Source organism: Sinocyclocheilus grahami, unplaced genomic scaffold, assembly GCF_001515645.1.
Source record: "Sinocyclocheilus grahami isolate Dianchi unplaced genomic scaffold, SAMN03320097.WGS_v1.1 scaffold100.1, whole genome shotgun sequence".
In the NCBI taxonomy this organism is placed as follows: domain Eukaryota; kingdom Metazoa; phylum Chordata; class Actinopteri; order Cypriniformes; family Cyprinidae; genus Sinocyclocheilus; species Sinocyclocheilus grahami.
This window is the reverse complement of record NW_015505279.1, coordinates 878,335-891,690: the sequence shown is the minus strand read 5'-3', so window position 1 is coordinate 891,690 and position 13,356 is coordinate 878,335. Positions and strand designations below refer to the sequence as shown.

The window sequence follows — 13,356 nt, the reverse complement described above, 5'->3', positions numbered from 1 at the left end:
AATGAGGAAAAAAAAATAACTTAAATGATTTTAGCAAATGGCTGCAATATAACAAAGAGTGAAAAATGTAAGGGGGTCTGAATACTTTCCGTACCCACTGTATATATATATATATATATATATATATATATATATTTTACATATATACATGGCTTTGCACACTAAGCCATATCATGATTTCGGATTTATTTTCGATTAATCGCGCAGTTCTAGCCGCTGACTTACATTTTATGAAACACCAAGGACAACGGTTACATCTAAAAATCTTCTTTACTGTTCTACTCAAGAACAAAAGTCCCCTACATCTTGGATGGCCTGAGGGCAGCAAATTTTTATTTTTGGATGAACTCTGCCTACAAGACATGAGCTCATATGTGAGAAACTGACTGTAATGCAAGTCACTATTCACTGAAAATATTCTCCTCCACCACAGCTTTCAAATCGAATATGGCAGCATTGGCGCAAATCCTGTTTGACTGTGAGAACTACTTGCACCATTTTGAAGTTAATATGACTTCTGTAGTCTATTTCAAATGGAAATGGTATCAGAAAAATAATGATTTTCAATATTTTCCTCACACAAAGCTCTGACCTCAGAACACTTTGAATATTACACTACAACTAAAGACTTATGGTTTACGTTACGCTAGGATATCCGTCAATGATCTCATCCAACAACATGAGGATGAGTAAATAATGAAATCATTTTAATTTGGGGGTAGATTATAAGGTTACACTTTATTTTAAGGTGTCCTTGTTACAGTGTAATTATACATAAGTACTGAGTAATATTAATTAACTACATGTACTTACTATATGGTTAGGGTTAGGATTAGGGTCTGGCTTAGGGTTAGGTTTGTATGTAATTATTCATAATTAATTGTTATTATAATAGTAAGTACATGTAACGTGCAACAAGGACACCTTAAAATAAATAGTTACCGATTATAATTATAATTCCCCCACAAAGAGTCATATTCGATAATCAAAAGGAAGGTTTTGTGGTACGCCCATGTTAATGGCAGCTTCTTTGCATGACCAGAAAAACTTGTTTCAATAGAGAGTGAAATCGCCCTGCAATAATCAAAATGGTAAAGTCATCTGTCAGATTTTAGATCAGAAATGTGTCCACGGCTCTCTCAGGAAGGGCCGGGTTTGAAGAGAGAGAGAAGAGGGGGTGGTGGGGGTTCGCGCTGATGAGTTTATCTGATGACACGGGCCATCTCGCCGTGCCAGGCCGTACTCAGCAAGGAGAGAGGAGAGAAGGTTAAAATCTTTCCTTTCAAGGGCCTCAATCAGGCTCAGAGGAAAACAGTAATCAGTGTCTTTCAGTCCGGGGCCCGAACGCAGCACGGCCCTTTCTCCGCCAGCCAGACCCGAGCAATCAACCTGCCAGGCATTAGCAGAGGAAAGACAATCTGAAAATAGGGGGTGTAATGCACCTGCCAGCAAAAATGCCCATTTGGAGAAAAGCAAGCGATCCTGGTGACCCCACAGACGGGAGGAGAGAGAAACATTTAACAGAATTCACCCTGATGGCAGATCCCCTTCCCATCGACACCTCATCTCAAAGCAGCAGCAATTACAGCTTTTGTATCCCTCAAGAAATAAAAGCTTTTTGCGGGAGGGAGGGCGTAAGCAGAGAGAGAGAAAGAGAGCAGCCAGTAATCGGCAGGCTTTGTCAAAGGACGATGTATTAATGCAAGCGCCCCATGGGGTCAGAGGTTGTTCGAGGACAAGACTAATGCTCTTTGATGTCCTCTGCAGGTGCACGGAGTCCGTCGGACGCAGGAAAAGAAAAGGAGACGCAGAGAGACCTCTGATCGCTGACTTCCACGTTTGTGCTTGTGAAAGAGGCCCGAGCGAACCTCAGCTCTGTGAATACGACTCCAGGACTTCTGCGCGACTCAATGAAGGGGGTCTTCGCGATGGGCTTTACAGCTGCAAAACAGAACAAAGAGGTGTACGCAGCTCTTCGGGTCGCATCCTTGTTCAGAGAGGAGTTGAACAGATCGATAAAGATCAGTGTCCCATTTAGGCTTTTTTAGATGCTGGATTTCAATGTTTGAATACACCTCCAAAGCCCCAAAATGCTGTCTTAAGGTACGGCCACCATTTTTCTGCACAGTTTCAAGGCCAAAAACCAGTTATTTCAATAGGAATTCACATGGTTTGGTATTCCGCGTATGGGCGAAAGATTTTCCCACACAGATTTTGCAACAGGTTGAGTTGGTCACATGAAATCGGCCAGTTGCTTATTTTAAACTTAACTTTGTGAAGGCATTATACACAAATGCACCTTTAATGACCAAAAATGCCGTCTTAAGGTGTGGTTAAATGTACCATTGTTTAGCTAATGTTCGTGGACAAAATCCAGGCAATAGGAATCTACTAGATCAGGAATTTTGCATATGTGTGAAAGACTTCCCCCAAGCAGATTTTGCAATGGGTTCAAGTTCAACTTATACTCCATTACTTTTTTGTCATTACCAAATTAGTTCTGTCTCAAAAAGTTTGTGCAAAACAGATATAAAATGAGCACAATGGGGTTTTTTAATTATCCCTATAATCAATGTTGTAATTCCTGAGTCATTGACTGATAGCTGATGAATGATTAAATAAGTGCATTTAGGAGATGCTGGACAATAGTATTAATTTAGAGATGCATGGGAACTGTGAAGAGCTGGGCTGAGGGTTCCTCACTTTAAGAGAGATGCTCTCCATTTGAGAGGCTTCTTGTGATTAGCACAGGATATTAACCCTCCCATGAGCACAAGGGCGATTAAAACAATCACTTTTAATTCAATTTCACACTCTCACAACCCCTGGTGCTCCAGCAAGCAGAGCTGTGGATCAGGCAGTAATAAAAGTAATTTCCATCCACACATCTACAGCCTTTTTGAATGTTTTTTAATGCACACCAAGACCATACAACTGATGGAACACACCTTCTGACCTACACAGAGCTGAGCCTTCAACAGCCCCACAAGCCTCTTCACCACAAACCACTCCATCAGTGAGCAAGAGAGCGAAAAACCTACCAATGTCAACCCAGAGTGATTTGTTATGTGCTGGAGGAGAGGCAGGAGAGAGTGTGAGTTGATGAAATTATTATACAGTGGCAGGAATGGAACTGGTGTGTGTGTGTGTGTGTGTGTGTGTGTGAGAGTGAGTGAGTGAGTGTGTGTGAGAGAGTGAGTGAGTGAGTGTGTGAGAGAGTGAGTGAGTGAGTGTGTGTGAGAGAGTGAGTGAGTGAGTGTGTGAGAGAGTGAGTGTGTGAGTGAGTGAGTGAGTGAGTGTGAGAGAGTGAGTGAGTGAGTGTGTGTGAGAGAGTGAGTGAGTGAGTGTGTGAGAGAGTGAGTGTGTGAGTGAGTGAGTGAGTGAGTGTGAGAGAGTGAGTGAGTGAGTGTGTGTGAGAGAGTGAGTGAGTGAGTGTGTGAGAGAGTGAGTGTGTGAGTGAGTGAGTGAGTGAGTGTGAGAGAGTGAGTGAGTGAGTGTGTGTGAGAGAGTGAGTGAGTGAGTGTGTGAGAGAGTGAGTGTGTGAGTGAGTGAGTGAGTGAGTGTGAGAGAGTGAGTGAGTGAGTGTGTGTGAGAGAGTGAGTGAGTGAGTGTGTGAGAGAGTGAGTGTGTGAGTGAGTGAGTGAGTGAGTGTGAGAGAGTGAGTGAGTGAGTGTGTGTGAGAGAGTGAGTGAGTGAGTGTGTGAGAGAGTGAGTGTGTGAGTGAGTGAGTGAGTGAGTGTGAGAGAGTGAGTGAGTGAGTGTGTGTGAGAGAGTGAGTGAGTGTGTGTGAGTGAGTGAGTGTGTGAGTGAGTGTGTGTGTGAGAGAGTGAGTGAGTGTTAGGGGTTGCACCGACTAATCGACTTCAATGCTCTGCCATGCCGCTTTAAGCTTGACGTCGACTAGTCGCTGGTCCTATAGAGGGCGCAACAGGATAAAGCCCCGTTCACACCAAGAACGATAACTATAAAGATAACGATATTAGCATCCACACCAGCGAACAATATCGTCTGTTTATTCTAAGCACACGCGCGTCTGCCGCTTTAAATTCTTGAGCTCGTTACAGCAGGATGGATTCTGATTGGCTGTCAGTGTTTTATCGTTCATCAGCTGGGAAAAAAATAGTTTTGAAAGTGATCACAACGATGTTGTTCCTCTGTATCATTATAGTTGTGGTATGAACTATGCTATTCTTTAATATTGAGAACGATTTTTAGAACTATATCTTTATCGTTATCTTTATAGTTATCGTGCTTGGTGTGAACGGGCCTTAAGAAATCTTTGAAGGACTTCCACATTTACGCTCCGTTTCCAAACAGTTCAAATGACAAATAAATGCATACTCTGAAAGCGCTCCACAAGACATGTGTGATAATATTACTGGATGCTCGAAATTGAACGGTAGAATGCACATTTTAAACAGCTTATTGTACAGGTAAGTTAATTGCCGTTCTAATCTAATGCGCTGCTGCACTGTAACGCACACATAGGCTACAGACAGTAGCGCGTACATCACACGCACAGAATCATTCAGGGCGGAAATGTATTGTCAACACTGTTCTGTGATTTCTCAATAAAATAGCTTAGAAACTGAAAAGTTTAAGCATATATTTCTTAATAACTAAATCCCACAGCTTCACTACTAGTAGAGAGATGCTGCCAGGCAGAATTAATTCAGACACACAATCGCTCTCACTAATGCATTCATATTAATGTAGTCTTTACTGTGCTACTTTATCTGTATCTGATTTAGAATGAGCAGAAATCTGTGAGAAATATAACGACCCAAAGACAAAAGAACTGATAAAAAAGCTGTTATATATGCCATATGTGCACAAGGTGTTTTTCACAGCTCCAGACTTATTTGTTCATTAATGACGTCATCAGCGACTAGTCGATTTCGACTCGACTTTCATCACATAAACTTCAAAAAACTCAAAAAATCAGAAGTCGTTCAACCCCTAGTGTGTGTGTGTGTGAGAGTGAGTGTGTGTGTGTGTAAAATACAGCAAGAAGTGAAAACGATCTCACTATAAGGACAGGAGGAATTATATTTAATTATAATGACGCATAACAATAAAAAGTAATAAACAGTGACATTTATCTACAGGTGCATCTCAATAAATTAGAATGTCGTGGAAAAGTTCATTTGGTGGCTCTTGATGCCTTGACCCCAGCCTCAGTCCATTCACTCAGTCCATTCACTCAAATTCTTGAATCGATTTTGCTTGATAATCCTCATAAGGCTGCGGTTCTCTCGGTTGGTTGTGTATCTTTTTCTTCCACACTTTTTCCTTCCACTCAACTTTCTGTTAACATGCTTGGATACAGCACTCTGTGAACAGCCAGCTTCTTTGGCAATGAATGTTCGTGGCTTACCCTCCTTGTGAAGGGTGTCAATGATTGTCTTCTGGACAACTGTCAGATCAGCAGTCTTCCCCATGATTGTGTAGCCTAGTGAACCAAACTGAGAGACCATTTTGAAAGCTCAGGAAACCGTTGCAGGTGTTTTGAGTTGATTAGCTGATTGGCTTGTCACCATATTCTAATTTGTTGAGATAGTGAATTGGTGGGTTTTTGTTAAATGTGAGCCAAAATCATCACAATTAAAAGAACCAAAGACTTAAACTACTTCAGTCTGTGTGCACTGAATTTTTTTAATACACGAGCAATGCTTAACATTTTTGCGACCATGATGATTTTTAAGGATCCTTTGATGAAAAGAAAGTTCAAAAGAAGAGCAATTATTTTAAATACTAAAACATGAAACGTGATGTGGGGATATCAGTGAATATTTGATATCTGAAATAAATTCATTGAAATAGACAGACAGTCTAAACTGATTTGAGAAAATCAATCAAAGTTAGTTTTTGTGTTACTCAAGTCAAATGTGATAATAAAATATCTGACTTGACACTCAAAGTTACACAAAATACAAGGAACTTATCAATGACACAGTCTTATATATTATAAATTGTGATTATTTCTCAGTCCTAATGTGGGATGAGTCCACACTTCAACAGAGGAGCGTTTTTTTATCTTTAATAATTTCTGCAGTTAAAGTGCTCATCTTTGTTTTAGTAATCATGTTTGTCACAGTTGTCATGAGAAAGAAACTTCATTGAAGATTTATTCTCTTGAAGAATCTTTAAAGATCAGGAAGACTAAGAGGACGTGAACTGAGAGATAATAGAGGGGAAAAAGTGAAAGATGAATTTTATTTTTAGACCGGCAGATGTCTCTCTGAACATTATTTCTGTGATAAAATCACAGGTAATATCTGCATCTAATATCAGCCTAATCAAACCAATGGCAATCAATTAAACTGTCCAATACTGATATATTCAAGACTCCTAAAAAAGCTTTCATTAAAACGATCCCTAATTATCTCCTGCACAAACATCAACAGAATATACATCACAAAGACACAAACACACACAGAGTAAAGCAGTGATCATGTATATCTGACATGAGAGTGGACATTCAAAAAACGGCCACATAAAAGGCCTCAACTGCAATTACACAAATCCTGACTTGCCATTGGACACACACTCTCATAAACCTACAAACCTACAGCTCATTTCCTGTCGCTCCGTCTCTGTAAGCAGATGTGTGTGTGTGTGTGTGTGTGTCTGTGTGTGTGTGTGTGTGTGTGTGTGTGAGAGTTTAATCTTGCCTTACGTCTTATGTTTCTCGAGTCTCTGCAATTTTCCCTCAGCTTTCATCTCCATGCTGACTACGGTAAGATAATTTCCAAAAAGGTGCACACACACACACATGCGCACACACATGCGCACACACATGCGCACACACACACACACACACACATGCGCGCGCACACACACACACACACCTGAACAGCTCTCAGATCAGAGGCTTGTGCTCTAACTGCTGCTGCAAATGCAGTGCCACTCACCAGCCTCGTCCTCCTATGATTGACATGTGTCAGTCACGCTTGTTTCTAATCTGACCTGCATCCTCAGTGTTAAAAGTGTTCATTTATTTGTAATGAACCAAACCACCTTTGTCAAATAATACCCTTTAGTAAAATAAGTTCTATTCGTTTCAGTGAAAGTTTGAAACTCATTAGTTATCACTGAGAAAAAAGAAAAAGAAAACAGTCACTGACTGCTGTACAATAATAAGCCAATGTTAATTTTTATGCTGTGGTTGATAAGCGATAATATAACTGACATTGGAAACCTACTGTTTTGACTGTTTAAAAGATGTTTACAGACAATCAGAAAAAAAAAATTATTAGTGATATTTATCATAAAAACGTTCAAATTTACAGTAAAAAGTATAATTTTCCTAAGCTGGAATGAAAAATGTGTACATACGTATATTGTTAGAAAAGATTTCTATTTTAAATAAATGCTCTTCTTTTTAACTTTATTCATCAAAGAATCCTGAAACAAAAGTTTCCAGCACTGATAATAAATCAGCATATTAGAATGATTTCTGAAGGATCGTGTGAAACTGAAGACTGGAGTAATGATGCTGAAAATACAGCTTTGATCACAGCAATAAATTACATTTTAATGCATATTAAAATAGAAAAACGTTATTTTACATCATAATAATATTTCACAATATTAAATTTTTTCCTGTATTTTTGATCAAATAAATGCAGCTTTGATGAGCAAAGAGAAACTCCTGTAAAAAACATTAAAAATACAAATGTAAAGAAACAATCCATCTGTAGCATTTAAAAATTCTGGAGCTTGTTAATGTTGTTTTTTTAATGTAACGATATCAGAAATTGCTTTGGTTGCTGTGCATAACATGAAAACAATCTTGTGAATGGTATCAGTCAGAATCCCTCTGTGTTTGATCACGACTTACCCTCTTTCTGCTCGGTCATGGTGGGCGTCTGTGTCTCCTTCGTGTAGGACACCACCTCTTTGGGAGGGAAATCCACGTGGGTCACCTTCACCATGGCCAACTTCAGAGGACCACGCCTGGGAGAGAGCACACACACACACACACACACACAACTCATAAGAAGGAACAACGCCCACATTGTTCAACCATCTAAAGTTTTACACACATGCTGCACACATCTTTCTTGAGCAGATGACAAACTGAGGCCACATTTACTTCTGGTAAGATCTCTCTCAGCTGATCTGATCACAAGTGGACAGCACTTAAAGTACAGGTGGAAACATGTTCCAATACGTCTCAGAAGCGCACTGTGATCCGATCACCCACACCGCATTCATAGGTGGTCAGAAACGGACATGTTTGCTAGAGAAAAAAAAAGGACACATTTGACTAAATTTGTTTCTTATGCTCTTGAAAATCTTTTAATCATAAAAGGCTTTTAGTGCCTGATTAGTTTGCAGATAAACTGCCTATAAATTAACTTTTTATAATTTATTTATTAATTTCATTTCATTGAGGAGTTCTGGACTGGGTTGTGAAAATCACTGTGCTCACTTCTTATAAATCTTGCAAACAATAATGTTTACATTCACATCTGTGACCTTTAAAACATCCAAACCCATATGCCTTGCTATCCTGCAGGTTACTTTACAGTACAGCATGAATCACAGTATGAATCCATGCTCACGGTCACCAACAATCACTCATGACTTCTTTCTCTAGAGGTCTGAAAGAGCAGAAGTGAAGGAGAACGAGCAGAAAGTGTGCAGTACCCCGGCTCAGAGTGAAGCAGAAGAGTGGAGGGGTCACAGTCCCAGTGCAGAGTCCTGTTAGTGTCACAGCCACGAGACAGGGTTACACACACACACACACACACACAGAGAGAGATACAGCAAGACAGAGAGGTGGTTAAAACACAATGGTATAGTCCTTCAGAGCAGTTAGAGACAAGAAGAAAAGCTTCTATACACATGAGACAAACACAACACAGAAACAGAAACAGAACCAGACGTCCGAAGTGGTGCTCTGTTTCGTCTGCTCAAATCTTCAGGCCCCCCCCCCCCCCCCCAAAAAAAAATAATTTTTTGAACTGATAGCTGACAAATGTATCATTTTTAATTTTTGGCCTACCAAAAATTGCTTATAAATATCTTGTTATGCTACATTATTGCTAAATATTGGGTGCATATTCAATAATTTGAGTGCTTTTTTCACTCAAACACAGAGGTGCATAAGCTCAGTTCAATGAGGCCTATAACCAATCAGTTCCGAAAAGAAATACAAATCACGTTTATTAAAAATGTGTTGATAATATAGCATAATGAGACATTTACAAGCTATTTTAGCAGCACAACCATTTAAAACTGTGCTAATAAGAAAGGTCCCCTCAAACACCACATTTTGACAAGAGAAGGATTTGTTCAGGTTTCAGAAAACCACTGCTGAAAATGGAGCATTGCCTTTACAGGTAAAAAATGGAATTTTAAAATAGAATAACAATGTTATTTAAAATGGTGATCGTACAATATCTGACTACATTTAAAAAATATATAAAATCCATATAAAAATCTAATAAATGCTCTTTTGGTGAACAAAAGACATATGCTTTCACATAGTACTGAAAGGCCTTCTCAATAACTCAAATACTCCAAATAAGAAGAATAATGACAACACCAAGTGAAAACCGCTCAAACAAAGCAATCTAGTTTCAAAGCCAAATGCATCATTAAAATACTTTCAGTCATCTCATTCAATGGTGTGGGATATTTGTTTACAAAATAAAATGAACTTTTTTTGGTTGTTATTTTCAATATGACTAAAAGACGACTTCTGGTGTATATTATAAAGGCAATGAAATCCTTACAGATCATGACACACCAGCGGAAGCACAACCTGAGGCTGTGTGTGGTCATGAGTGCATTAAGTGGGAGTGTGACTGTGATGTGTGTGTGTGTGTGTGTGTGTGTGTGTGTGTGTGTGTATAGGAAGTGCTGAAGCGGTGTGGGACATGAGTGGACACGGAGCCCAGGGGGCATCTGTGTGTGTGAGAGTTTCTGCTGTAAACACTCCCTACAGCGGCTCTAAACTGCTCCCACGGGTCTTACTGTGAGCTAAAATTCACTCTAATTCTATAAGGTTTCTATATTTATTTTGTTTTACTAGTTGGAGCCAAGTGGTTAGCTCATGTGCTCCAGAAAAGTTGAGCCTTGGGGCTCATGCAGGTAATGCAGGTTCAATCCTAGCTGCCCGTGTCCCCACATAATAGGTCCCATTTATCTGCTGTAGAACAGTTTCCAGTTCCCCTCTATTTTGACTGTCAATAATAAACTGTTTTTTTATCCCTATACTAGAATCTGGTATTAATAATGCACAGCTGTCACCTAACAGATATAACGTAAGGATGAGCAACATTACAGCAACAAAGAGTAAAAATCACAATAAGCCTGAACTATTTCATTATTCAGTTGGGACAATAGAGTGCTGCAGGGAACCAGGAAACGAGTTAGCATTTTAGCACCAGTTCCATCTTCTGGAAGCCACTGGGTTTTGGTTAAATGTCTGAAATAAGCTCCGGGGTTCATTCAAGATCAAGACACTTTCATGATTTATTCTACAACCTATATAATACACCAGTTATACCTTCCTGTGATTTTTAAAAGCTTTTACTTGTCTTGAAAAAGGCAGTTGCGAACAAGGTGCTAAACGGGCCTACAGAGGTTGTCTGAGACAGTAAACATCACCACACTGAACAGGAAAACTCATCTACTCACAGATCCGGCTTTACAGCCCCACCATCTTCATAATATGCTCTTGCAAACTATTCTAACGCAAACTTTCAGGGAAAATGCTTTTTAAATAAAGACTGAAAGAGTTGTCGATGATGTTAAAAAGTCAGAAGATGGTGTAGTTCATTTATAGCCTACGCTTGGGTTTTTACTTCTGGCGATTGCATTTAGGCTTCATAATGGATAAACGTTGTGTTCATTTGTGAAGATTATCACGATGAGCATCCAACTTTTGTTGGTCACAGAGCTTATTTTCTGCAAAAAGCCAATGGAAAAATCCTGTTGTGTTTTTGTTGAGGGAACAAGGGTGATGTGAATTTCCGGCCTACTACATCGGATTCTGGGATAAACTTCTCCATAGATGCGATTCTGCTTTAGCTTAAAAGGCTGCATCAACATCACACCGGAACAGCCTTTGCATTAAGATTGCATCTATGATGCTGTAAAACACAGACACGACGGGCAGCTCACTAGGTGTAGGAACACAGGTAATGTTTTCATGTTTCCCCCTCTCTCTTCTCAGGGGTTTTCCAGCAATAAATTATCTTTTAGTCACAGGTGAAAAGCAGCTAATAACAGAGATTTATTCAGCAGAAACTTCCCCTACCTGCTCAGACCTGCAAACAGACACAAAAATACTATACCACTTTCACTGCCGGTTTGTCCTTCAAGCAATGCTAAAGCCACAAACCTCTCCAGTGCCAATCAGACCAGACCTGCCACACGAGAGAGAGAGAGAGAGAGAGAGAGAGAGAGAGAGTACCTTGGCCCGGTGGCACCCTCTCCTGAGTCTTGGCTCCCTGCTTCACTCGGAGTGCCTGCAGATTTGGCCGTGGGAGACATGGGTGTGGGACCTGAAGAAAGCAAGAGATTAACATACTTTCATCCACAAACAGTGCCCTCCAAAAATGTTACAATTCAGTCACACTTAAAAATGTCTGAATGACACTGCATTACATACACAACACAAGTGTCATGTGCGCTCAAACACTACTAGAGCTTTTCTCTTCACTAACTTTTCTGACACATTTTGTCTGATGAACTGGTTTTTTGATGATTTTCAGCACATGTACCTACATTACTGGTCAAAAGTTTGGAACAATACAAGTTTTTAATGTTTTTTGGAGAAGTCTCTTACACTTACCAAGGCTATATTGTAAAAACAGTAATGTTGTGAAATGTTACTACAATTTCAGTACAGTTTTCTATTTGAATATATTTTAAAACAATTTATTTTTTGTGATGGAAAAGCTAAATTTAATGCAGTCTTCAGTGTCACATGTTCCTTCAGAAATCATTCTAATATGCTGATTTGCTAATCATTAATTATTAAAGACACTTATTTTAAAACATTTTTAAAAATCGGAATTATTCCAAACTTTTAATCAGTACTGTAACACTAAACAAAAAAATTAAATAACAATAATAATAATAATTATAACAGTTTGTACCATCTAATCACAAACTGAAGTGTGTGTGTGTGTTAGATAATTAGTTATTAGATAATTAGTTTGTCTTGGTCACATGCATTAAATTTAGATTTTGAGCATGTAAAATTTGACCAAGATTGTCAATGTTCTTAGCCCATTTTAACAATACTGTTACTTATATTTACAACGTTCAGATATAAAATAGGTCATAAATACTAAATCTAAGTGTTTGATGAAATTAGCTGCCAACCATCAAAACTACAGTGGTGCACTTCTGCCCCCTTGTGTTCAATCAATGTAGTACACTGCACTGGGTTTCTCCATTTGTTGGCCCCACTCTCAAAGGAACTTGTGCTGTTGAATATCAGCTAAAATTCGGGTCCACATAGCATATCATTGACTTAGACTGCAAGGGGTCGTCTTACCAATACATAAAGGGATCACAGTTTGATATTCGAGGGATATTTTCAATTAGATGTCTGATGTGGCTCGGGTGCACAGGTGACTTACCCACAGGTGCGTCTGAAGTGATGCCCATACTCTGTAGCAGAGCATCAGCCTCCCTGCGCTTTTTCTCCAGGTCTGAATCATCCTGCAGTGGGACGGCCTCCTTCTTCAGCTCAGCCTGTCACAAACAAAACAGAGTGAAGCAAACACTTCATCAACAAACTATTGTTCCCAAAGAACAAAAACCAGTAATCTGACTCGGTTTACCCTCCTACTGCATTTACTCAATGTTGACACCAATTGTAGTGTTGACTGCATTCATCAAGCTCAACCACTCAACCCTGCTACTAAAGTTTTTGGTAAGAAAAATCATTAAACAACATATACAGTGGTGTGAAAAAGTGTTGGCCCCCTTCCTAATTTCTTATTTGTTTGCATGTTTGTCACACTTTGATGTTTCAGATCATCAAACAAATTTAAATATTACACAAAGATAATGCAAGTAAATACAAAATGCAGTTTTTAGATGATGATTTCATTTATTAATGGAAAAAAGATGTCCAAACCTACGCGGCCCTACGTGAAAAATTAATTGCCCCCTCCTGTTAAATCATGAAAGAACTGTGATTAACCACATTATTTTAGAAAGCTGAGTTAAATTTCACTAGCCACACCTAGGCCTGATTACTGCCAGACCTGTTGAATCAAGAAATCACTTAAATAGAACCTGTCTGACAAAGTGAAGCATGCTTAAAGAGCAACACATCATGCCGCAATCTAAAGAAATTCAAGAACAGATGAGAAACAAAAC

At 39.2% G+C, this 13,356-nt stretch overlaps 1 protein-coding gene across 1 annotated transcript in view; it reads right to left on the bottom strand.

The window, feature by feature from the left end:
* The window catches only part of dync1i2a (dynein, cytoplasmic 1, intermediate chain 2a), a 37,828-nt gene that overhangs the window by 17,109 nt on the left and 7,363 nt on the right, over window positions 1–13,356 (bottom strand). The window contains exons 3-5 of the mRNA XM_016276283.1: window positions 12,609–12,723; window positions 11,432–11,522; window positions 7,844–7,959 (exon numbers count right to left, since the gene is read on the bottom strand). Coding sequence (XP_016131769.1) covers window positions 7,844–7,959; window positions 11,432–11,522; window positions 12,609–12,723 — 322 coding nt within the window. The remainder of the gene's footprint in view (window positions 1–7,843; window positions 7,960–11,431; window positions 11,523–12,608; window positions 12,724–13,356) is intronic.